The 21899-nt window shown below is 62.0% G+C and overlaps 1 protein-coding gene across 2 annotated transcripts in view; it reads right to left on the reverse strand.

Annotated features, from left to right (window-relative positions):
* The window catches only part of SEPTIN9 (septin 9), a 113804-nt gene that overhangs the window by 85167 nt on the left and 6738 nt on the right, over positions 1–21899 (reverse strand). Inside the window, exon 2 of one of the 2 annotated variants that reach the window (XM_040989871.1) lies at positions 14928–14984. In XM_040989871.1, the coding sequence (XP_040845805.1) occupies positions 14928–14984 (57 nt within the window). Of the gene's footprint in view, positions 1–6534; positions 6572–14927; positions 14985–21899 lie in introns of those variants that run through there. The other variant, XM_040989873.1, reaches the window with a different exon arrangement.

Genomic DNA, 21899 nt, shown 5'->3' on the forward strand with positions numbered 1-21899 from the left:
ACACTCGCCTTGGGTGGTCCAGAACACTGGACTCCCCCACCCCAGGAACCGGACCCCTACACCAGGGCAGGGTATGGGGACCCTGAGGGATGGATGGACAGGCAGACAGGATGAGCACCTGTCTGCTCTCATGTGCCCCACCCCCCAGGTCAAACCACTTAATCGCCAAGCCAAACTTTTCATGTGGGGCTGGGGGCTTCAACCCAAACATCTGTTGTGTGGGATCAGGCACCTGCTCCCTGATTGGCAGGGCTCCCCTGTGCCCGCTCAGCCACAGCCTCTGCACAAGCTCTCACTGTGGCATGCACAGGGCAGGGCAGGAGCGTGGTTGCAGGGGCCAGTCCTGGAGGCCCCAGGCAGAGAGGCTGGGGCTGGGGGGAGGCACTGCCACCCTGCTCACCTGGCTTTCCCCAGGGCTCTGGCTGGGCTCCCACCATGGGGCACAGCTCCTCCTGCTGCCCCAAGCTCCAAGAACCATGAGAGCCACGCAGAGCCAGGGCCCCACAGTAAGGGAGGAGCCCCAATGGCTGGTGGCGGGTGGGGGGGGAGAGGGAGCACTCAGGGCCCAGGGCAATGGCAGGCCACAGCATGTGCCACCGGCCCCCAGGAGCAAGACTCCAGGCTCTGATGGGTCCGATCTGTGCCTGAACCAAGTGCACCCAGCCAGTGGCCTCCAAGGCAGGGCTGGGCAGGGCAAGCTGGGCAGGGCTGGGCAGGCTGGGTAGGGCAGGGCAGGCTGGGTAGGGCAGGGCAGGCTGGGCAGGGCTGGGCAGGCTGGGTAGGGCAGGGCTGGGCAGGCTGGGCAGGGCTGGGTAGGGCTGGGCAGGGCTGGGCAGGGCTGGGTAGGGCTGGGTAGGGCTGGACAGGGCTGGGCAGGCTGGGTAGGGCAGGGCAGGCTGGGTAGGGCAGGGCAGGCTGGGCAGGCTGGGTAGGGCAGGGCTGGGCAGGCTGGGCAGGGCTGGGTAGGGCTGGGCAGGGCTGGGCAGGGCTGGGCAGGGCTGGGTAGGGCTGGGCAGGGCTGGGCAGGGCTGGGTAGGGCTGGGCAGGGCTAGGCAGGCTGGGCAGGGCTGGGTAGGGCTGGACAGGGCTGGCCACCACATCATCCAGCCTGTGGCCCTTTCAGCCATGGGGCCACCTGCCCAGAAGAGCCACTCCGGCCACTGAGGTCACCCAGGAGGACAAGGGCATGTCCCCAGTGGCCTCATGTCGCCCTCCCTTAGCCACGCCCTCTGGCCACTCCAGCTGCCCCCTCAGGACCTCTGCGCCTGCTGTCCCCTAAGCCTGGCTGCTCCTTCCGGTCATTCTATCTCCCTGCCATCTCCCAGGTGGGTCTCCCCTTAGTCTCATGGCCCAGGCACCCATGGCATCCGGCTGTCTATTGTCCGATGCCTCCTGGCCCTGACCTCAAAACAGCTGCTGGCTTGCCAGTTCACAGTGACCAGGGGCCGTGTCTCACTCCTTGCCAGAGGCGGGGTACACGGAGACGTCCAGCGCCTACAAGACCTCAGTAAGCACCGGCCTGTACCTGGCGAGACCTTGACCATCGCTCGCCAGGCGAGCTGGGGCCGCTGTGTCCAATGGGGCCAGAAGTCCCTGGCCTGTCCGCACGTACGAGTCTCCCAGGATGTCCCCCCACCCTCCACTGCGGACGCACTTAGGCCCCCGTGCCCACAGGACCCCGTGGAGTGGCCTGGCCCCAGCATGGTTCCCCATTGCTTGGCAACTCTTGGGCAGTAGTTCCAAGGGGTGCATGGCTGCTGCTGGGCCAGCTCTACCATGCTCAGCCCAGGGGGTCCCCATGTGTACAACATGCAAGGCGGAACCAGGGGTGGGGGCAGCAAGCCAGAGGCCCGAGTCCCATCACAGGCCGGAGGCCGCAGGGGCGCAGGGAACGAGCGATGAGACAGACGACAGACAACCAGGGGAATGTGACTGGCGGGTGAAGGGTGCCCGGGGCAGGGAGGAGGATGTGAGGGAGTGCACAGGGCGGGCACCTCCTGGGTGATGAGTGCCAGGAGGCAAGGAAGGGCTGGTGAGCCCTGCCTGGCTCCCGCTCCGGGCAGCTGGCCACGCCTTGGAGGTGACAAGCTCAGGGTCACAGTCCCAGTGAGTTCCACACAAGTGTCCACGCTCAGGGAGGCCACGAGGATGGCCACTTGTGGACACAAGGTCGAGAGAAGCACAGCTGAGGGCAGGCGATGGGTGCTGCGCCCCACCCACACCCACGGAGGCTGGAGCCCACCCTGCCCCGTCTGGCGACCAGGGCTGCAGCTGGGCACCGGCCCCCCAGCCCAGGGGGAGCAGGCCTGGGCTTTCGTGTGCGCGGCTCAGCAGCCACGTTCCTTGTCCTGGGTCGGAAGGGAAGGCTGGGGCAAGCTTGGAAATACTGGCTTGGCAGCCAGAGCACCAGCGGAGCACACAGGTGTCCTGGGCTGGGAGAGGACACCTGCCAAGTGCATGTGGGACAAAGCACACATTCCCACACCCTGGACTGGAGGCGGAGAAGGCAGGCTGTGCAGAAACACAAAGTCGGCAGGACCACAGGGGACACCCACAGCCAGCAGGGAGGCTGAGGGCCTGACGGACCCCCTCTCCCCAGGGGCATGCAGGGGCCACCACAGACAGGCCGAGGGCCTGACACAAGAGGCCACTGGGAAGGGACACTCAACTCTGCCCTCACAGACAGCAGGACGGCCATCGTCACCGAGAGGGAAGACGAGAGCAGGTGACATGGAGAAGGGGAGGCAGGCATGTGCGTTGCTGGTGGGAACACGGCCAGCAGACACGGGGGAAGGCACCAGGCCATCCCAGGGGCTGATGGTGTGGGGCAGAGGTTAACAGACCTGCCATGCTTGCATCCCATGTCAGTGCTGGTTCAAGTCCCCACTACTCCACTTCCCATCCAGCTCCCTGCTGTGGCCTGGGAAAACAGCGGAAGACGGCCCAGGTGCTTGAAGAAGCTCCTGGCTTCGGATCAGCTCAGCTTCGGCTGCTGCGGCCACTTGGGGAGTGAACCAGAGCATGGAAGACCTCTCTCTGTCTCTCTCTGTAATTCTGCCTTTCAATTAAATGCATGAATATTTTACTTTAAAAAAAATACCAGCTCCGGGCCCAGCACAGTGGCCTAGCGGCTAAAGTCCTTGCCTTGAACACACCAGGATTCCATGTGGGTGCCAGTTCTAGTCCCGGCAGCTCTACTTCTCATCCAGCTTCCTGCCTGTGGCCTGGGAAAGCAGTCGAGAACGGCCCAAAGCTTTGGGACCCTGCACCTGCGTGGGAGACCTGGAAAACGTTTCTGGCTCCTGACTTCGGATCAGTGCAGCACAGTCCTCTCTGTCTCTCCTCTCTGTATATCAAACTTTGTGATAAAAAAATTTTTTTAAATAGATCTTAAAAACAACAACAGAAAAAACCACACACACACAGCTCCTCAGAAAGACCCAGAATGCAGCGACCCCTTCTGGGCACCAACCAGAACTGACAGGGACCAACACCCAGGATGGTCACGGCATTACCTGCAGCCGTCAGCAGGCGGCAGCACCCCTCAACACAGGGGTCCCACACCCGAGGTTCCGGGATGAGAATTCTGGATCACTCAGCATGGGTGAACCCCGAGGGCACAGTGTCCCCCGACACGAGCTGGTCACACAAACAAACCAGCTGTGCTTGCACTCAGCTCAGGCTCCGAAGGGCTGGGCCAGGCTGAAGCCAGGAACTTCACGCGGCTCTGCTATGTGGACGGACACTTGGGCTGTCCTCCAGTGCCTTTTCCGGGGCCTTAGCAGGGAGCCGGGTCGGGACTGGAATAGCCAGGACTCAAACCGGCTCTCCGGGTCGGGATGGCCAGTGTTACAGGCAGGCAATGGCTTGCCCCACCACACCACAACGCAAGCCCCCACCATGAATTTTATAAAGTATCTCCAGGCACCCGCGGCCAAACAGCATAGTGGCCTCGGTGACCCAGAGGGCCCCAGTCTCGCGGTGCGTGGCCGTCTAACTCACAACTGTGTCAGGTGCACACGGTCGGTCCTCAGACCCACCAGGCAGATGGACAGCCAGTTGGCACGCCTCTGCCTCAGCCTCCCCACCACTGGGTGAGGGGCCAGGAGAGGGCAGCGGTACAAGCTCCCAGTGCTTTCTGGAATCCTGCCGGGGGCTGAGAGATGGGGTCGTGCAAGCACACAGGCACGTGGAAGCCACAGCAGGCCGGTGTGAGTGGGGGTCCCCTCCCGCTGCCAGGCTCACTCGCACACCCAGGCCTGTGAACATGACCACTTTGGGGATCAAAATCTTGGCAGACATAAGCACTGAAGGGTCTTGCAGTGTGGTCTTCCTCAGCATCAGGGAGAGGCAGAGGGAGATGGGGTCCCAGGAGAGGGGCAAGCAGTGGTGACGGCGGAGGCTGGGCAACGCAGCCGGAAGCCAAGGCATGCCAGCCTGCCTTCCACTGGGGGCTTCTGGCTTTCCGGAAATCAGGCCCCCACAGCCATCAGGCTCCCACAACCTGCCCTAGCCTGACTTGGCCAGTCCCCGCCTCCCAACCCAGGGCCCGCTGGGCTGAGCAACAGTCCCTGGTGGAAAGTTCCCCGGCAGACTGCTCCCTGCTGCGATGCAAGCCCTTGGAACAAGATAAAACCCGCTACAGCTGCAGAAGCCACAGGGCCGGGCCAGCAGAGAAAACTCCAACCCCCGGTCAGTCGGTCAGCGCCTCGCAGCACCACTGGCCCTGTGGACAATCCCCCGCCAGGAGCATCTTCCCCAGGCAGCCCAGTGTGGAGCTCCAGGGCCTGGAGCAGAATGTGGGTCCGAGGGCTCCCCGGGGGCTGGGCCTGCCCGGGCTGGGCACACCCTGCAGGGTGCGGGTCTGACGACTCCCGGGGGCTGGGTCTGCCCAGGCTGGGTTCACCCCAGTGGGGTGGCCTCTCACAGCAGGCCCACAGCCCTCCCATCAACTCCTCCTGGCAGCCCTGGGGACACAGCCACTTGCCCAGGAACCAGCAAGAGCATCAGCAGCATGTCCAGAAGCCAGCGTGGGCATCTGCCTGGGCAGGCCATGACCACATAGGCGCAGGTGGGCAGCCTCCTCGCCCACCACTAGTCACGTATGAGCAGGTGGGGATGGGTGCTGCCCGGCAGCCCATCCTGTGGAGGACACTGCGTGGGGCCCTGCTGCCCCTCGCCTGTGCTTGGCAGAAGGGGAGACCGGGCTGCCTGCTACTCCATCACCCAGCAAGGTGCAGGCGCGGCTCCCACCCTACTGCTTCACACACTGAGAGTGGACAGAAAGACACCGCAACCCAACAGGACATGCACGGGAGCATGGGAGGGGTGTGCCTGAGGCACGGCAGCGTGAGGGGCCAGGGGCCGGCCGGTTCTGCGGCTCCTCGTGCTAAACTCCTGAACCTAACCACCGCAGGAGGTCCCAAGCATGCCATTGCCTCAGCCTCCCTCAGGTCAGACCCGAGGCTGCCCAAGGCCTGCCCCCTGCCCCCATCGCCAGACCAGCAGAGGGACATGCCTGCAGGGTAGTCTGGGAGGGTCTCTCTGAGCAGCAGGCCCCTCTGCAGCCAGTAATTCCCAGCGGGTCCTTGCCCTTGAGCTCCAAGCTGACAGATGGGCTTTCCGGCCCTCTGCACGGCCGTCCCCCCTCCTGGGGTCTGACTGCTGTGCCTCTGTGTGTGTGGTGTTCACCTCTGCACACATAAACATATTCCACCAGCAGGACCCCGGGTGCCTCCTCTCCCCAGGACTGCCGCCCAAACCCTAATGCCACTCCTGGAACCCAAGTGGGCCCAGGAGCAGCACAGGGGGGCTTCTCTTCCCTAGTCCCTTAGGGGACCACAACCACACACAGTGCAGTAACCGCAGCCCTGCAGGAGCCCACGAGTCACCCCAGGCCACCAGCAGAGCCCACGGCGCGCAGCCCTGCACCTGACTCACAGAGGTGCCTGTCTTAACCCATCTGTTCACGCCCCTGCCCCTCTGGGCCCATGTCCCCTCCTGCCGAGGCCCGGATGGAGGAGCGCGCCCACCCACGCACGCATGCTTCCTCTGGGCACCGGGAGCTCCCGTCTCTATAATCAACAGCCAGGGAGGGCCAGAAGCGCCAGCCTGGGGAGGGGACCGAGGCGCCCTTGAAGCCGCACTCCAGCTGGCAGCAAAGCGCCGACCACAGGCTACACAAACCTAAGTTCCAGCCTGGGGCACCCCGCCCTCCCCCTGAGCCATGAGTCTGAGCAGCGTGCACAGTGGCCATGGCGGGGGTGGGGAGGACACGGAGTGACATGGGGGAGGGGCAGGAGGAGGTGAGCATCATCACGGCACCGGGGAAGGCGGCTGGGCTCGTGTCCACAGCGTGGGGCTGTGGGAACGGTTGTGTGGCCCAAACCTGGAACAGCGCAGAAGAAAAACTCCCAGAGAAACCAGTGCAAGTGACCCCCTGGGGGGCTGTTCCCTGCAGCCTGGACCAGACTCCAGGGTCGGGGGGTGCGTGAGGAGCAGGCCCCGGCTGGGGCAGGGGCAGCGTCCGCCTACCTGCGATCCGGTCCTTCTCCATTCCTATGGAGCCGCTGGGCTGCAGCGCGGGCGTCCTGGCGTTGCCTGCTCACAGGAGTCCTCCCCTTCTCACCCCTGCCGCCCTCTCTCCTCCTCCTCCTCCTCGGGAGACACTCTTTGTCTGGTCTAATGCCTTCAATCTGTTGCAATCACGAATGTATCCAAATTACCACACTTCCATGTGCTGCTCATGTGTAGCCGCAATCAAGCAGCATTGCGTCCTCAAACCGGGCGGCAGGAGGGAGCAGGCAGGAAGACGGAGCTGGGGTGGGACTCAGGACCCGGCAGCCCCCAGAGTCCTCCCCTGCACACAGGGACAACCGCCTGGTGCTCCCTGCGCTGGCTGCCGAGGTCCGTGTGGCTTCCGGCGGGACGGCGTGGCCTCCTCTCCCCACCCCCTCCAGCCCCGCCGCCGCTCCGTTTTAATATCCACTTGGAGACACTTAACTCAGCCTCTCGGAAACCAACTCGCAGAGTCAAATTCCTGGCGACTTCCAAAGCCTCGCATTTCTCCCCGGCCCGACATGCAGTGATTTCCTCGGGTCGGAGTACTCCAAAAGTTCGGCTCCCGGCGCGTCACCGACTGGACACACAGGAGGCCGGTGGCCCGAGAGAAGGTTCTGGAAGCACCTCCCCAGGATGAACCCTGAGCAAGCGTCCCGTTAGCCCGCGGTGACACACGGAGCTGCTGTCCCACCCCGGGAGCCGGGAGGGAGGCTTCCTGGAAGATTCCTGCCACACAGGCATGAGTCAGTGCAGCCTTGTCCCCCGGGAGGGGCACGTCCCCTGGCTGCACATTCCCCACACTCAGCGCCTCCCGGGGAAGCACAGGGCTGGGCCGGGCGGGCGATCAGCAGCTGCTGCTCCAGGCACCTGGGAGGTGCCCACGGCAGCCAGCCTCAGGGGAGTTGTGGGGGAGGGGCACTCTGCCCCTCAAGGATTCGGTTTGACCCGAAGACCCAGGCCCGCGGTGGTGGCAGGTCCTACTTAAGGAACTCACGTTTCTGTGCCAACAGGAAGACGCCAAGACCTGATTTCCAGCTTCTCAGAAAAAGGGGAGACTGCCTGCTGCTCTACCCCACCTCGGGGGGCCCCCACCCCCGCCCCCATGCACACGTTCACCTCAGGGGGCCTCTGCATCTCAGGCGTGCCAAGGACCCGCGCCCAGGCTAGGTCCAAACAGCCCTGCACAGCAAGCAAAGCCGCTGCCTGTGGATCCGGCATCCCACCAGGGCACAGCTTCAAGTCCTGGCTGCTCCACTTCAATCTAGCTTCTAGGAAATGTGCCTGGGAAAAGCGGCAGATGGCTTGGTGCAGGGTTGAAGGGGGACCTCCCTGGGGGCGGAAATCTGTGGCACTGGGGGCCAACAGTATCCCCATCTCACGCCTGCAAACGCTGCCAGATTTGGGGGGGTCTGCACCTGTACCTCCAGGAAGGCCCCCCAAGCTGGGAATAGCATCTTGGATTAGCCGGCCTGCGAGGCGGACCCGCCAGCGGCAGGGGTGGGGTCACAGGCCGAGGAGTGCAAGGCAACTGGAAGGGGAAGACCACGGAGGCCAGCAGCTTTCCAAGGGCGTCTGGGGCCGCGAGGGGACAAAGTCAAGGTGCAGCCACAGACACCCAGCCAGGCCTGAGCCCTGCACCCCGTTCTCCGCTGTTCTTGCTGACACCGTCAGTTCTGCTCACTGCGCTTCTCTCAGCGGTGCAGACCACGGAGGGTTTGGGGTTTACTTCATCTTTCCTCTGATTCTGAAAAAAAATTCCCTTTTCTTTTTTCTGATTGGAAATGCCGCTACCTGCGTGTTCAGTCACCACAGGAAAAAAAAAAATCAGGACGAATCACTCCGATTCATCCAAGCACCAGCTTCCGGCACGGCCGGCCGGCCCGGAGGGGTGGGGGAGGGACTGGGCTGTGGCGGAGGGGCACCCCAGAGTCCCTGTGGGGCCGGTGCAGTGCCTGGCAGCCCTGACCTAGTTTGGCTCCAGGTTCCTCTCTCTGCCATGCCCCCAGTCCAAGCACTCTGGCCCAAGCAGGGGATAATCTGAAGCCCAAATCCTGGCAGTCCCAGCTGGGTTCTAAGACCTGCCTTAGCCATGAGCCAGTGCAGATGCGGGGCGTGGGGTGTGGCTTGCAGGACGAGGGGGCGCCCCTGCCACCCCCGCCGTCCCTGGGGTCCACCCCCCCGTGCTGGCACTAGGTTGTGCAATAGCCGGGCCATTCCTGTGCCCCTGCACGGTGGTCCCTCCCTGCCTCCCCTGCCGAGATTTCTGCGGTTATATAAGGCTTCACCGTCTCCAACTCAGGAGGCCTGGCTTAGCCCAGCTTTTCCCACTCTGGACCAAGGACAGTAGTCCAGTGGGCTGGACCTTCAGGGTCACCGGAGCCCCAGAAACCTGTAGACAAGCTCATACTGAGCTGCCGGCCACCCCAGCCTGCCCACATCCCGGAGGGCCCTGCACCCACCAGCCTCTTTTGGTCAATTCTCTGTCAATTGCCCTGGACCAACCAACAGCCGTGACCTGCATGCCTTGGCCACCTGCTCTGTCATGTCACCACCTCCACATGCAAGATGAGAACTGGCCAGGCGCAGACCCCATGAGGAAAAGCAGCTGGAAACCTGGGCAGGGTCAGGGGGCTGACGTCATGCCCCACACACCAGGCAGGCACGAGGGAGGCTGGACCCACGGGCAGCGATGAGGGCCACCCTTGGCGTGCACTGCCTTAACCCAGCTGGGACTGCCCTGCCCCGTTGCCCACCTGACACACGGCTTCCCAAAGGCCACCTCTGCCAGGAAGGCTTTCTTTGGAGACACAGGCTGGCTCTGGTGGACAGCCCTGTCACAGCGGCCTCCTAAGCAAAGCTCCCGTCCCACTCCCGGGAGGACGATGCCGGTGGAGCCCTACTCCCACGCGAGGCGGAAAGGCTGGCTGAGATCCAGTAGCACCAGCCATGGGCAAAAGTCAAACTTGCCCAGAAGCCAGGCATTCAGTGGGGAGGAGACAGAACCCGCCTGGTGTAACAAGCATTTGAATCAGACGCAGCCTTGAACACCCGCAGCCCACAGAGAGACTGGTTCAAGTCCCAGCTTCGCTTCTGAGCCGGCTTCCCTGGGAGGCAGCAGGGGACGGCTCCTGTGCACCTGGGCCCCCCGCTACCCACATGGCAGACCCGGGGTGCATCCCAGGCTCCCGGGTGCAGCCTGCCCAGCCCTGGCTTGTGAGGGCATTTGTGGGGGTGAACCAGGGGTCTGACTCTCTTTCAAGTAAAATGAACATATTTTTTTCAAAAGTGCCCAGTGATCCCAGAGCCTATGAGACAGTGTCACATAATGCAATGTATTCAATAAAAAATAATATTAAAAAAAAAAGAGGGCCCGGCACAATGGCACGGTGGTTAAGGTCCTCGCCTTGCACGCCCAGGATCCCATATGGGCACCGGTTCTATCCCGGCAGCCCCGCTTCCCTTCCAGCTCCCTGCCTGTGGCCTGGGAAAGCAGTCGAGGACGGCCCAAGGCTTTGGGAACCTGCACCCGCGTGGGAGACCCGGAAGAGGCTCCTGGCTTCAGATCGGCATAGTATCGGCCATTGCGCTCACTTGGGGAGTGAATCATCGGACGGAAGATCTTCCTCTCTGTCTCTCCTCTCTGTATATCCACCTTTCCAATAAAAATTATAAATATTAAAAAAAAAAAAAAAGAAAGTGCCCGGTGACCTCGGGGTGACCTGAGCTCCCTGCCCAGCAGGCCGGGGGAGGGGTGATGCTATTGGAGACAGCAAGGACCATGGAAGAGGGGGCTCCTGGGTCGGCCACTGCCTTGCTCCTGGTGCGTGCCCAAGCAAGCAGAGTGGTGCCTTGGGCTACGGTGGTCCTCCCACCCTGACCCGCTGTCCCTCCCCAGCCCAGGGCTCAGTGAGGCCCCAAAAGCTACCAACAGCCTTTCTGTTCATTTCTTGTTCACCTCAAGATCCCCCCACTCGTGTCTGCTTCCCTGAACAAAAAACCAAAGGGGCTCGGTGCGCCAAGCCCTCCCGCTGACCTTGTGCGGCCATGGCGGCCACGGCTACTGTATCTGCCAGCAGGGCGGGCAGCAGCCCGAGACCCTCCGGCCCCATGAGCCCCAGGCCGACGCCGTGAGCTTTGGCTGTTCCTGAGAAAACATGCTACTCCCTGCCCTGGAGGCCGCCGAGGGGCTCCACGCTGCCAGCAGCCTCGGCCGGCCTGCCACGGGAGCCCTTCCAGCTCCGTGTGGAACTGAGACGGGGCCCACACGTGCAATCATCGTCGCCTGCAGCCTGCCTGGAGCCAGAGCTGGCACAGCACAGCACCCCCCAGCCTGCTCAGCTCGATCCGGGGGAACAGATCAAGGGGTCAGTTCGGCCCAGGGCGCCACAGTCTCCCCACCACAAGCTGGCGTCTCACCGCCCACACACACCCCACCCTCTGTCTTGCTCGGTGCTGACCACTTGTGTTTGCTGGACGGACAACCGAGCAGAGGCTTCCCCCCACACCGAGGCGAGCCACGCCAGCGACTGCGGAAACCTGCCGAGGTGACGCAGCTGTGTGCCTGTGGCTGCCTCCTCCCCGCTCCCCTCGCTGCTCACCCTCCATATATCCCTTCCTCAGAGACAAGGCTAAGACCCTTCCTCCCGACCAGTGCCCCGCCCATCCCCCAGGCGTCTCCTCACAAGCCCGGGACAGCCATGCTAACTGCCCCACGTGCCATGAGGGCAGCCCAGCCGAACGCAGCTGCCGGACGGGGTGTAACGGGCGGCGGCCTCAACGTTATCCTGCAGCCCAGCAGTATGGCGGAGGGCAGGGACAGGAGCTGGCAGGAATGGTCTGGACAGGGGAGTGCCACCAGCTACTTCTCCCCAACCAGGGACCCAGGGCTTGGAAAAGGGGGGTGGGCCAAGGGTGCAACCAGGTGTGTGGTCAGTAACCTAGCGCCCTCCATCACCTGCACCGAGGAGGAACTTGGCATTCATCCTCTGAATGTGCAGGGGTCTGCAGAGGAACGCTGAGGGAGACAGGGACCACCTGGGGTCCCAGGAGAGGCCTGACCAGCACATGACCAAAGTCACAGGCAGCCCACCCAAGGGACACAGCATGGGTTGGGGGAGAGGGGAGCTGACGGCATCTCAGTAACCCCAAGGTACCGTGGGGGCTGAGATCTTTCTCGAGTGGGAGTGGGAGGGCTGAGGTATCAACAGACAAGCGTGATGAGGTTCAGTGCAGGCGAGGTCTTGGGGCGTCTTCCAGCACCGGACACAGGGCACTGGGCCATTAGCTCCATTACTGAGCGGTGCACACGCAGGTATGGGGGCAGTGCCCCAGACAAGATGTGGGGGTGACTGACAGCCCCCCCGTACCTCTGGGGACATGGCCACCAAACCAGCAGGCTCTAGTAGAGACCGCAGGGCCTCCAGGGAGTGGGCAGGGTGCTGGGGACACTGTCACGGAACACCTGACTACAGAACTGGCCAAAGTCAAGGTGCTGGCCAAGGCCGCTCCCCCCGAGAGCCCTAGGGAAGGTCCAGCCTTGACCCTCCCAGGCACTCCCTGCCCCAGTTCTGCCGTCACCGGGTCCCCTCCTCCCTGTGCCCTGGTCACTGGGCCGTCCTAATCGGCAAAGTCCTCATTTCCAGGCCACAATCTGAGGCTCTGGGGCAGAGGGACCAGGATTCAAGTGAGTGTGGGATCGTGGGCCCCAGAGGTACGGGGTGAGGAGGGGCGGGACCACAGCTCACTGGATGTGGGCACTCAGAAGGACAAGGCTCTGGCAATCCAGCAGAGGTGGGAAAGCTCGGGCATGACCCAGGGGACTGCATGTGCACCGTGGGAACCAGGGCAAAGGTCGGCCGGAAACTGCCTGACGCTGGGACAATGAGCAAGTGAGCACGTGCAGAACAAACCGGAAACTGTCCACGTGGGTGCTGTGGCAACATGGAGGAGGTGGGCATCCCTGTGGCCCGTCTGACCCACCGGGGAGACATATGCACATGCGTGCAAAAATGCTCCCAGCAGCATCTACAGCAAGGAACCCCATCACAGCCCACCCGCGGGCCAGAGGGGCAGATTTAGTCTCTCTCAAAATGTACTCAGAACAAAGCAAACACGTGGGCCTGCATGGGTGACCGTCCAGGGCTCCCGTGTGAGCATGCGTGGCAGCAGGACGGCCCTGGGGTGCTGCCGACAACACGCATGGCGAGGCAGGGTGCATTCGGCACGCATGTGTCCCCCCACCCCACCTCAGCAGGAGGGGCGGGGTGCAGAGGGTCCCATGGGGGCTCAGCCCCACCTGCCCCAGGGTGGCCGCGGAGCAAGAACCACAAGGGCCTCCTTCAGCATCCTGGAGAGGAGACAGGGTCACACGGAGGCACGGGGTCTGGCCAAGAACTGCCCCCCAACCCTGGACCTGTCAGCAGGGAAGCCACTGGTCTGAGACGGGGCAGCTGAGGCTGGACTGCATGTGTCAGCAGGCAACCCAGCGAAACTCAGTCCCCAGGCCGGCAGCTCAGGGCTCGGCAAATTATGCCTTACGCTGCCAAGGCTGACGGCACAGAACAGGCTGGGCGGGCATGAGGCAGCGGCTGCCAGCAGAGAGCCGTGTCCCCACAGCCTCAGGGTGTCCCAAGGCCTGTGGCTCCCAGAACCAGGAGCTCGTCTAAAGCCCATCCCACGAGCAGGCCGGCAGACGGGGCCCTGGACACAGGCTCGCAGACGCAGGCATACGGCGGGCCATCTGTGGCTGGCGCCCCATGAGGCTGCGAGGGGCGGGGCGCGCAGGAACCACAGCAGCCGCTGAGTCACTCGTCGCCCCCTGCGGCACCCTCCTCTCCCACACCCAGACCCGCCCTGCACCACAGGGCCCTCCCACACGCTCACACGCCTGCAGTCCGCTCATCACCCACATGCCAGCATGCCAACACCACTGCCACCCCCGCTGTCCTCAAGACGGGCCCCAGCCCAGAGCTCAGGAGTTTAGGGGGGCACCTGAGGCTCAGGACCCTGGGTTCCCAGGTGGCTGGCTGGCAGGCAGGGCCCCAGTACTGTCGGTCTCACAGCCGCTTGTCACTGTTTGGTGGAGGTCAACCAAGAGTAAAGAATTCTATGCAAACGAACACATGTCTAACATACGCCTACATTTTGTACTCCAGGAGTGCACGTGGCTTAGCAGTTAAAACACCAGCTAAGAGGCCATGTCCATGTCGGAGTGCCCACTCCAGCTTCCTGCCAGGGTGTACCTAGCAGGCAGCAGGTGAGGACTTGAGCAATTGGGAGACCTGGACCGGGCCCAGGTTCCAAGTCCCATCCACAGCCCAGTCCCACTTCCAGCTGCCCAGTGACCACTGTGCATGTGTGCCTGAGCGCACATACCCCACCCTCTGCCTCTCAAATTTTATCGCCTTGCTAAAAAGATTCATTCATTTGTATAAAAGGCAGATGTTGAGACAGAGAGAGGCACCACACCAAAGCCAAAAGTTACGAACTCCGTACTCAGTCTCCCACGTCCGTGCTGGGGCTCAAGGACTTGGGCTGTCCTCTGCTGCTTTCTCAGGCCATTAGCACAGAGCTGGATGGGAACCAGAGCAGCCAGGACTCAAACCAGCACCCACATGGGATGAGGCACCAAGGACAGAGGATTAGCCTGCGGTGCCACAGCACCACTCCTGTATTTCACGTGGGCAGTCACCCCGTGGACAGCGCAAACAGTATTTCCAACAGCCCAGCATAGCCCCCAGACAGGCTGGGCAGGGGATGGGGCAGCCTGAGGAGGGCCAGCGGCAGCCCTGATGAGCCCTCTCTGACTCTCACCTCCTCCTCTCACAGGCCTGCTCCCCGAGGGGCCAGCCCCTACCTTCTCTATGACACACTTGTCCCCTCGGCCCAGCCTGGTCACCCAGCGCAGCACAGGACGGGCTCTGGGACAGCGGAGCCTGCAGCGGCCAGCCTGGGCCAGGTCCAGGGTCCTCCGTGCCTGCTGGAGCCCCTTGGCCGGCCTGTGCTGGCCCTGAGCATTCCTCCTGGGCAGAGGGCAAGAGCTGGCAACCTTAGTCCCCTCCCTGGTGAAGCACCCAGAGTTCAGTCTGTGAGCCCAGGTAACGAGCGCCACCTGAGCCAGGCGCATCCTCCGTACAGCAGGGCTGCCAGGCGCCCACGACAGCACCCCAGAGAGGGCTGAGTGGCCCCTACTTGGCGCCATGTCCCCTACGTCCTCTCACCTCCAGGCAGGTAGCTGCCATTGGTAGGCAGCCTCCACCCACACGAGGACGGCGCTAGCCAGCTTGGAAGCCCCTGCATCCGGGGCCATCCTTGTTGGACAAGTGGGGTTCAGGGCCTGGTGGACTGCGGCTGATTAAGCCACTTACCTGGGCCTGAGGGGTCTCCAAGCCTCCGGAGCCGGCCGCTGGAGGTCCGGGTGACTCCTGGGGACAAAGTGCAGAGGTCATGCCAGGCCACTGGGGTTCTCCCTGCAGGTGGATGGGGGTGCCCTCCCAGCAAGGGTAAGGGTTCTGGGGTCAGAGGCGCTGCTCTGTCCGGGTAACCCATCACCATCAGCCAACCCACCCAGATCCCGGCACTGGGCCAAGCCTTTCACACTCAGCTCAGCACCGTCCTTGCTGCCGCTCCTGTGTGGCAGGGCGCTGACCACCAGCAGGGACCTTCTCCAGCCACGTGGGAGCTGGCCGAGCCCAGGACAAACCCAAGTCCACCCAGTTCCAGTGTGGGCTGAGCTGCCACATTCAAGATGCCATGACATGGTGGAGAGAGGGGCTGTGGACTGGGCAGGCACGTGCTGGCACCTCGCACCCCCAGGCAGCCTGGCCCCAGACCTGGGAACCGGAGGCCCTCTTGGGTTCCTGGCCCGCAGGGCAGGGTGAGGCTACACAGGATGGGCAGGAACCAGAGCAGGGCCGCCTGGTGCCACGCGTGCTCTCTGCCAGCTCACGCGCCACCGAGGGCGAGTCCCAACTGGAGGGGATCTGCCAAGGTGCTGATCCCAGGCGAGCAGGCAGGGGAGCAGCAGGAGGCGGCCCTGCAGTTGCCAAGTCGCAGAGTGCCAGGAGTGCCCTGCCAGGTAGCACCATGCAGCCACCGTCCGTGGGGCTGCAGGGACACCCTGAGCTAGCCCAGCCCTGACTAGACCAACCCTGCAGGTCCCCCAGCAACTCTAACACCCACCCTGGCCGCTGGCTTCACCCACCCGGCTATCCTCGGGGATTCACCCATCCATCCATCACATAAATCCATTCTCAGGCTAGACACAACACAGCTTTGCAAGGTTCCGGAATGGAGCCAAGACGACCGGCACGTCTACTCCTCCTCAGATGCAGGCACAAGCCCCAGCCCCAGACTTGGCAGAGAACCTGGCACCCGGACGGGCACGGTTCCTCATCCCTCAAGGGCCTGCTATTGTCTCCGCCTGGGGCCACAGTCAGGTAAACCAGATCACCCCATGTAAAGCCACATGGCTGGAAAGGCAGATGGTACAAGGCTCCCGGGTCAGTGGTGAGCAGGGAGGCTTCCAGGAGGCAGCCCAGGACCCACAGGTACCCTGGGGGATACTGTAGCAACATCTCCTGACCCCACATGGCAGGGCTCCGCCAGGCTGCAGGTGCTTGCTCATGCCCTGTGTCACTTAGCTCAGCGTTCCCCAGAAGGCAGACACTGCTGCGTCCATTTCACAGAGCAGAAAGGTGAGGCTGGAGTGATGAGAAAATTGCTCAAGGCCACACAGCTGCTGATTCCTCCTACAGAGCCCCCACCCCCATTAGTCTCTGCTGTGATCCCACACCAAGGGGGAGGGGAAGCTGCAGACAGCTGGGCCACACAGACCCCTCCAGGGAGCCCGGGAATTCCAACTCAGCCTGCGGAGACCAAGAGACTGACCACAGCCTCAGATGTGGGCGGACGGGGAAGGGACAGCACTTGGTTCCCAAGGCTAGAGGCCGGGACGGGCAGGGTGGACGCCCCCCAAGGCTGCTGGGGCAGAGGCTGAGTATGGGGCCTCATGTCCCCCCACCACACCCCTGACCTCACAGAGTGACCCAGGAGCAACACCCGCCCCCCCTCCCATGCCCCTCCCCCATGGACTGCTCTGAGCTCAGCTGTGTGGACAGCAGCCAGCAAGGGCAGCCCTGTCCGTCATCCGTGGAAACACCACGGGGTAAGGATCGGCCAGCCCGCCCAGGGGCAGGGGCCCTAGCTTCCTGCACGCTGAGTCACTTCCGGCCAGGAAGCCGTCTCCATGGGGGCTGCCAGGGACACGAACTGAGCTGTCCTCCCCCAGGGTGGCTGGACACGCAGCTCTGCCACAGCCCCCAGGCACCAGAGTCGTTGCTCTCACCCCAACCCGGGGCAGACACACAGAACACAACGTGGACTTCTGGGCTGCCAGGCAGTCCTGGTACAGAGCAGTTGCCAGCATGCCGGGTGAACAGGACCAGCGGACGGGAGCCCAAGAACCCGGGCGGGCCGGTTCTGAGTCCAGCAAAGCAGCAGCTGGAAGTGCCCCAGAGGCATCTGAAGACACAGCCGTTCCAGCTGAGCTGTGCTATTTTTATGGGATTTTAAAATAAAACACACTCGGAAGGAGCGGGGTGACGCGCCATGGAGCTGCCTGGAGCCATCCTGGGCAGAATCACCGCCATTCCAGAAGCCAAGGAGACAGCGGGGTGTGGACCCTGAGGCTGGAGTCCGGCTCAAATCCTGTCCCCCACCCCCACGCTAACTGGGGGGTCCCGCATTCCACGCCTCAGCTCTCCGTCTGCCCTCAGCACAGTGCCCCACACATCACAAATATGACCGTCATATCATTATAATAATCATACCAGATTATCCTATTATTATGCTACACCAGCCACGACTGCCAGCCTGGGCCCCGGGGCTCTATAATTAACCACGCACAGAGCTTACCTGACACATTTGGACATACCAAGTCAGAACCAAGGCCCCTGGGTGCTGCTGGCCTGACAGTCAAGGCTGCCCATTCGGGGCCTGTCCCTATCCCTTCAGCGGGGAAGATGGGCAATTCCAGTGATCCAGAGAGCATTTAGGGGTTCCCAGAGCCTCCCCAGCTGCTGCCTGCTCATTTGAGCCAAGGAAAAGACCTCCTCAAAGAGTCCAGAAGCCCCAGGCCAGGGACAAACGTGTGGGCAACTCCGAGGTCAACACGTCCCATGACCCTCCGCAACCAAGGGCACCCGTGAACATCCCTCCTGTGTGAACAACCCGACCAAGGTCATCCGCAGAAAAGTCGGTGTTGAGGAGACAAGCGACAGCAGAAGGCAGGAAGCCCGGGGCCCTGCCCTGAGAGGCACCTGACAGAGGAAAAAGGCAGCCTTCAGAGCCCAGGGAGAGACCAGCCCCAGGCCCTCATCCCCCACACATGCTAGTTCAAGTCCCAGCTGCTCTACTTCCCACCCAACTCCCTGCTGGTGCTCCTGAGGATGGTCCAAGTCCTTGGGCTCCTGTACCCACATGGGAGCCTGGAGGAAGCTCCTGGCTTCAGCCTGGCCTAGCCCAGGCTGTTGAAACCATTTGGGCATTGAACCAATGGATGGGAAATCTCTCTCTGCCTTCCCCTGCCCTGAAACTCCAACTTCCCAAAAATCAATCTTTAAAAAAAATTTTTTTCTAAAAAAAAAAAAAAGCAGAAACCCTAGGGGTGAGGGATCTGGTGGGGCTTGGGTCACCTGGCCCTTGTCCTTCAACCTACAACCTGCTGGCGAGTGAAAAAGGCAGAGCAGTAACACCAACCCTGACACACATGGAGAATAAGACAGCCCATTTGGCACCGTCGCAGAGGAAGAACGGAGCAAATCGGACAACTACCCCAGCACGCGATGACAGCACCAATCTGGGTGAATAGAAACCGGAGGTCGACTGTGTCAGCCAGTGGACACTGGGGGGCTGCCTCACCCCCGGAACGGCGAGATCGACAGCACTGCAGAACTATCCAAACCACTTGGTCAGCACCCTCAGAACACGCATTGTAGCAGGACCCTGGGTTGATATTGGGTGGCGGCTCCCCATCCCCAAGTCCTGGGACATTTGGGAGGGTGTGTGTGGCTTCTCCCTTTGTCTCTCCCCTTCCCCCAGAAACAAGAAATGGAAAATTCAGAAACAATGATTTCACCCACTTTTCCCAAATCCTCAGTCCTTCCTACCCCGGCCAACCATGTAATCCTGATTTTAAAAAAAAAGGACAGGAAGGGGATGGCCCAAGACAAAAAACAATGGGTGCTCCTGTTACAACCAGATGTGGCTCCCGAGCTCCAGCAGGTGCCATGCCCCTATAGGCCCAGGAGCCCAGACACCCACCCCCTGCATACAAGATGGGGAGCCTGTGGACCAGAGAGACTTGTCATCTGCCCACAGGAGCGCCTTCTCCCTCCAGCCCTGTTAGGGTAGAGCCCTGGAAGCCACAAGGTCAAGTGCATCACCAGACTCCGTCCCAACGCACCCCTGGCACATGTGAAGGACTCCAGACACTGCACCTCCCTCTGGCGGCCGCCTCTCACGTGGCCCAGGCCCCTGGGTTCCAGGCCATGGCCAGGTACACCAGCACATCCTGGTTCTGCCCTGAGCCGCCCACCCATGGGCCTGGGCCACGCGGCCTCTGTCTCCTCACTGAGCACGAACGTCCATCTCCAATCAGGACATTTCTCGCTGAAACTCAGGGGAGACAGCAGGGGTCAGAGGGACCCTGGGACCCCTCGCTTGCAGGCAGCTCTGCCTCCCAGGGAAGGAAGGACCTGAGGTGGGGGAGGGGCTCCAGGTGGCATGGCACAATCCCCCCAGCCCGGCGGGGTTTGTTTGCTGTGAGTGCTAAGCCTGATCAAAGTCGAAGTTACCGGGTGGGTGCAAAAAGCCGAGTCACATTCCAGGCTTATCTGCCACAGCCAAACAACTTGGGGCCGGGGGGATGGTATCCCCACTTCCTGAGGCCTTGGCTGCAGCGGAGGTGTGAGGCATGCACAGCCGGGGAGGTACACAACAGTCCAGCCCCGGATGGCCACGCCTGGCATTGTGGGCAAAGGCAAGTTCCCCCTGGGTGCCCTGGAGCTGCACCTGGGCTGTCCTCAGCACCTGACCCGAGCCCTGGCCTCAAGGTCGGGGGCTCTGCCAACTCCAAGTGCAGTTGAGAAGCAAGCCGACCAACCCACCCACTGCGTGGGGTTGGGCTGGGGACATCTGGGGAGTGACAGAGTCACAGAGGGACAGGGATCCGGGTTCGGATATTCCAGCTCTTGCCGTCCCAGGGAGTTTTCTTCTTGGCTCACGAATCCTCAGTTTCCACATCGACAAAATGGTTCATGCAACAAGCGCCCAGGTACCCATGTGTCCCAGAGCCCTCGCTCAGCCCAAGCTTGGCAGCGAGGGTCTGGGCTTCGAGTCTTCCCACCCACAGTCACGTGGGAGACATAGTTAGATATGAGTGTCAAAAAAGCCACCGATGAATCGTAAGGCGGCCAGCACCGTGTCACCCAGGCCAGGTGTGGGGGCAACTGAGGATGGCGACAGACCTAACAGGAAGCTCCCTCGCCCTCACCATGGGTGCCTCCCGGCTCACGCTCCCCCAGGCGGCAGTGGACAATGGAGCCACTCCCTCCAGGGCCGCTTCTCCAAGTAGCTGCTGCTTCTCTGGGACCACAGGCTCTGGACCCTGGACCCTGGACCTTGGTCCAGCCCATGGGGATGTCTCAGCTCTCATGACTCTGACCTTCTGCCACCAATAGCAACCCTGGAATTCCCGGGATGTGTGGCGTCATGCGGCACCGCCCACAGCTCCGCCCACAGCCTCCTGAGGGTTTAGGATGCACAGGACACTGTGTAGATGCAGAGCCCACACACACCCCAGCCCCCTGTGCACCCTGCACCTTCTCTGGCCTGCTGCCCCTCCTAGGATCAGCCAAATCTCTGCACGGTTGGCTCTGTCCTGTCCCCTGGATCCCAGTGTGGCTGTCACCTTCCCCGAGACCCCTCACCTGACCCCATTCAAAGCAGCCATGGCTCGAGGCCAGCGCTGCACCAAAGGTGCAAATCCCAGCTGCTCCACTTTGTAATCAGCTCCCTGAGGTTGCACCTAGGAAAGCAGCAGACAATGGCCCAAGCGCTTGGCCCTGTGGGATACCGGATGGAGTTCCGGGTTCCTGGCCACAGTCTGGTTTAAGTCCCGCGTTGCAGCCACCTAGGGAGTGAACCAGAGGATGAAAACCTACATTTACTCGCTCGTTCCTTTCAGGTAAACAAGCCAACCTCAAAGCAGCCGTTGCTCACTCGCCGACGGATCACTTTTTTTTTTAAAGATTTGTTTTGCCTGGCGAAACAGAACTCCAGCCAGCTTTTCAAAAGGACTCTTAATAACCCCTCCCCCATTCCTGTGTCATCCACTCAAATGTAGATTTTTTTTTCTAATCAAACCATTAACCAGTTTCTTTTGCAGGATTAGGAGCGTCCCTCCATGTCCCATTCCTCCCACCAGGCTGCAGCCACTGCCAAGAGAAAACAACACCCCTTTTTCCCTTACGTATAACAAAAGCGAGGAATGTAAGGAGTTATTCAAACATCCCACCCAGGACCTGGCGCCATTTCATCTTCCTCACCGCTCGCGCAGGTCTGGCCGTCCACCAATCAGATGTGACCCGGCATTTGGCCTGAGAATCCCACCCCCAATCTCCCAACCCCGCCCACTCGCCAATCATCCCCAGGCATTCACCTGCAGGCACCAATCCCCTGGGGCCTGCCCTCAATCCCTCCCAATCCCGCCCCCCAGGCCTAGCGGGCTCAGCTGAATATAAGGGGCCCCAGGTGCCTCCATCTCCCCTCCCCCCACCCACCTGCTCTGCCACCACTCCGTCCTGTTCCTGCACTGCTGGAATAAACCTACTAAGATTAAAAAAAAAATTATTTATTTTTATTGCAAAGTCAGTTATACAGAGAGGAGAAGATACAGAGAGGAAAATCTTCCCTTCGATGATTCACTCCCCAAGTGATGCAACGGCTGGTGCTGCACCGATCCGAAGCCAGGAGCCAGGAACTTTCCTCCAGGTCTCCCGCGCGGGTGCAGGGTCCCAAGGCTTTGGGCCGTCCTCGACTGCTTTCCCAGGCCACAGGCAGGAAGCTGGATAAGAAGCAGGGCTGCCAGGATATGAACCAGCACTCATATGGGATCCCGGCGCGATCAGGGAGAGGACTTTACCAGCTAGGCCACGCCACCGGGCCCCTAAGGATCACTCTTCCTAACTGTTCACTTGGCATTCAGCACTGTTGACAGACTGACAGCCTGTGTCCTGTCGCCCTGCCCTCAACGGAGCAGAAGTTCCCAGGAAGAGAAG

The sequence above is a fragment of the Ochotona curzoniae genome, unplaced genomic scaffold (assembly GCF_017591425.1).
Source record: "Ochotona curzoniae isolate NIBS_2020 unplaced genomic scaffold, NIBS_Ocur_1.0 contig_523, whole genome shotgun sequence".
NCBI lineage: Eukaryota > Metazoa > Chordata > Mammalia > Lagomorpha > Ochotonidae > Ochotona > Ochotona curzoniae.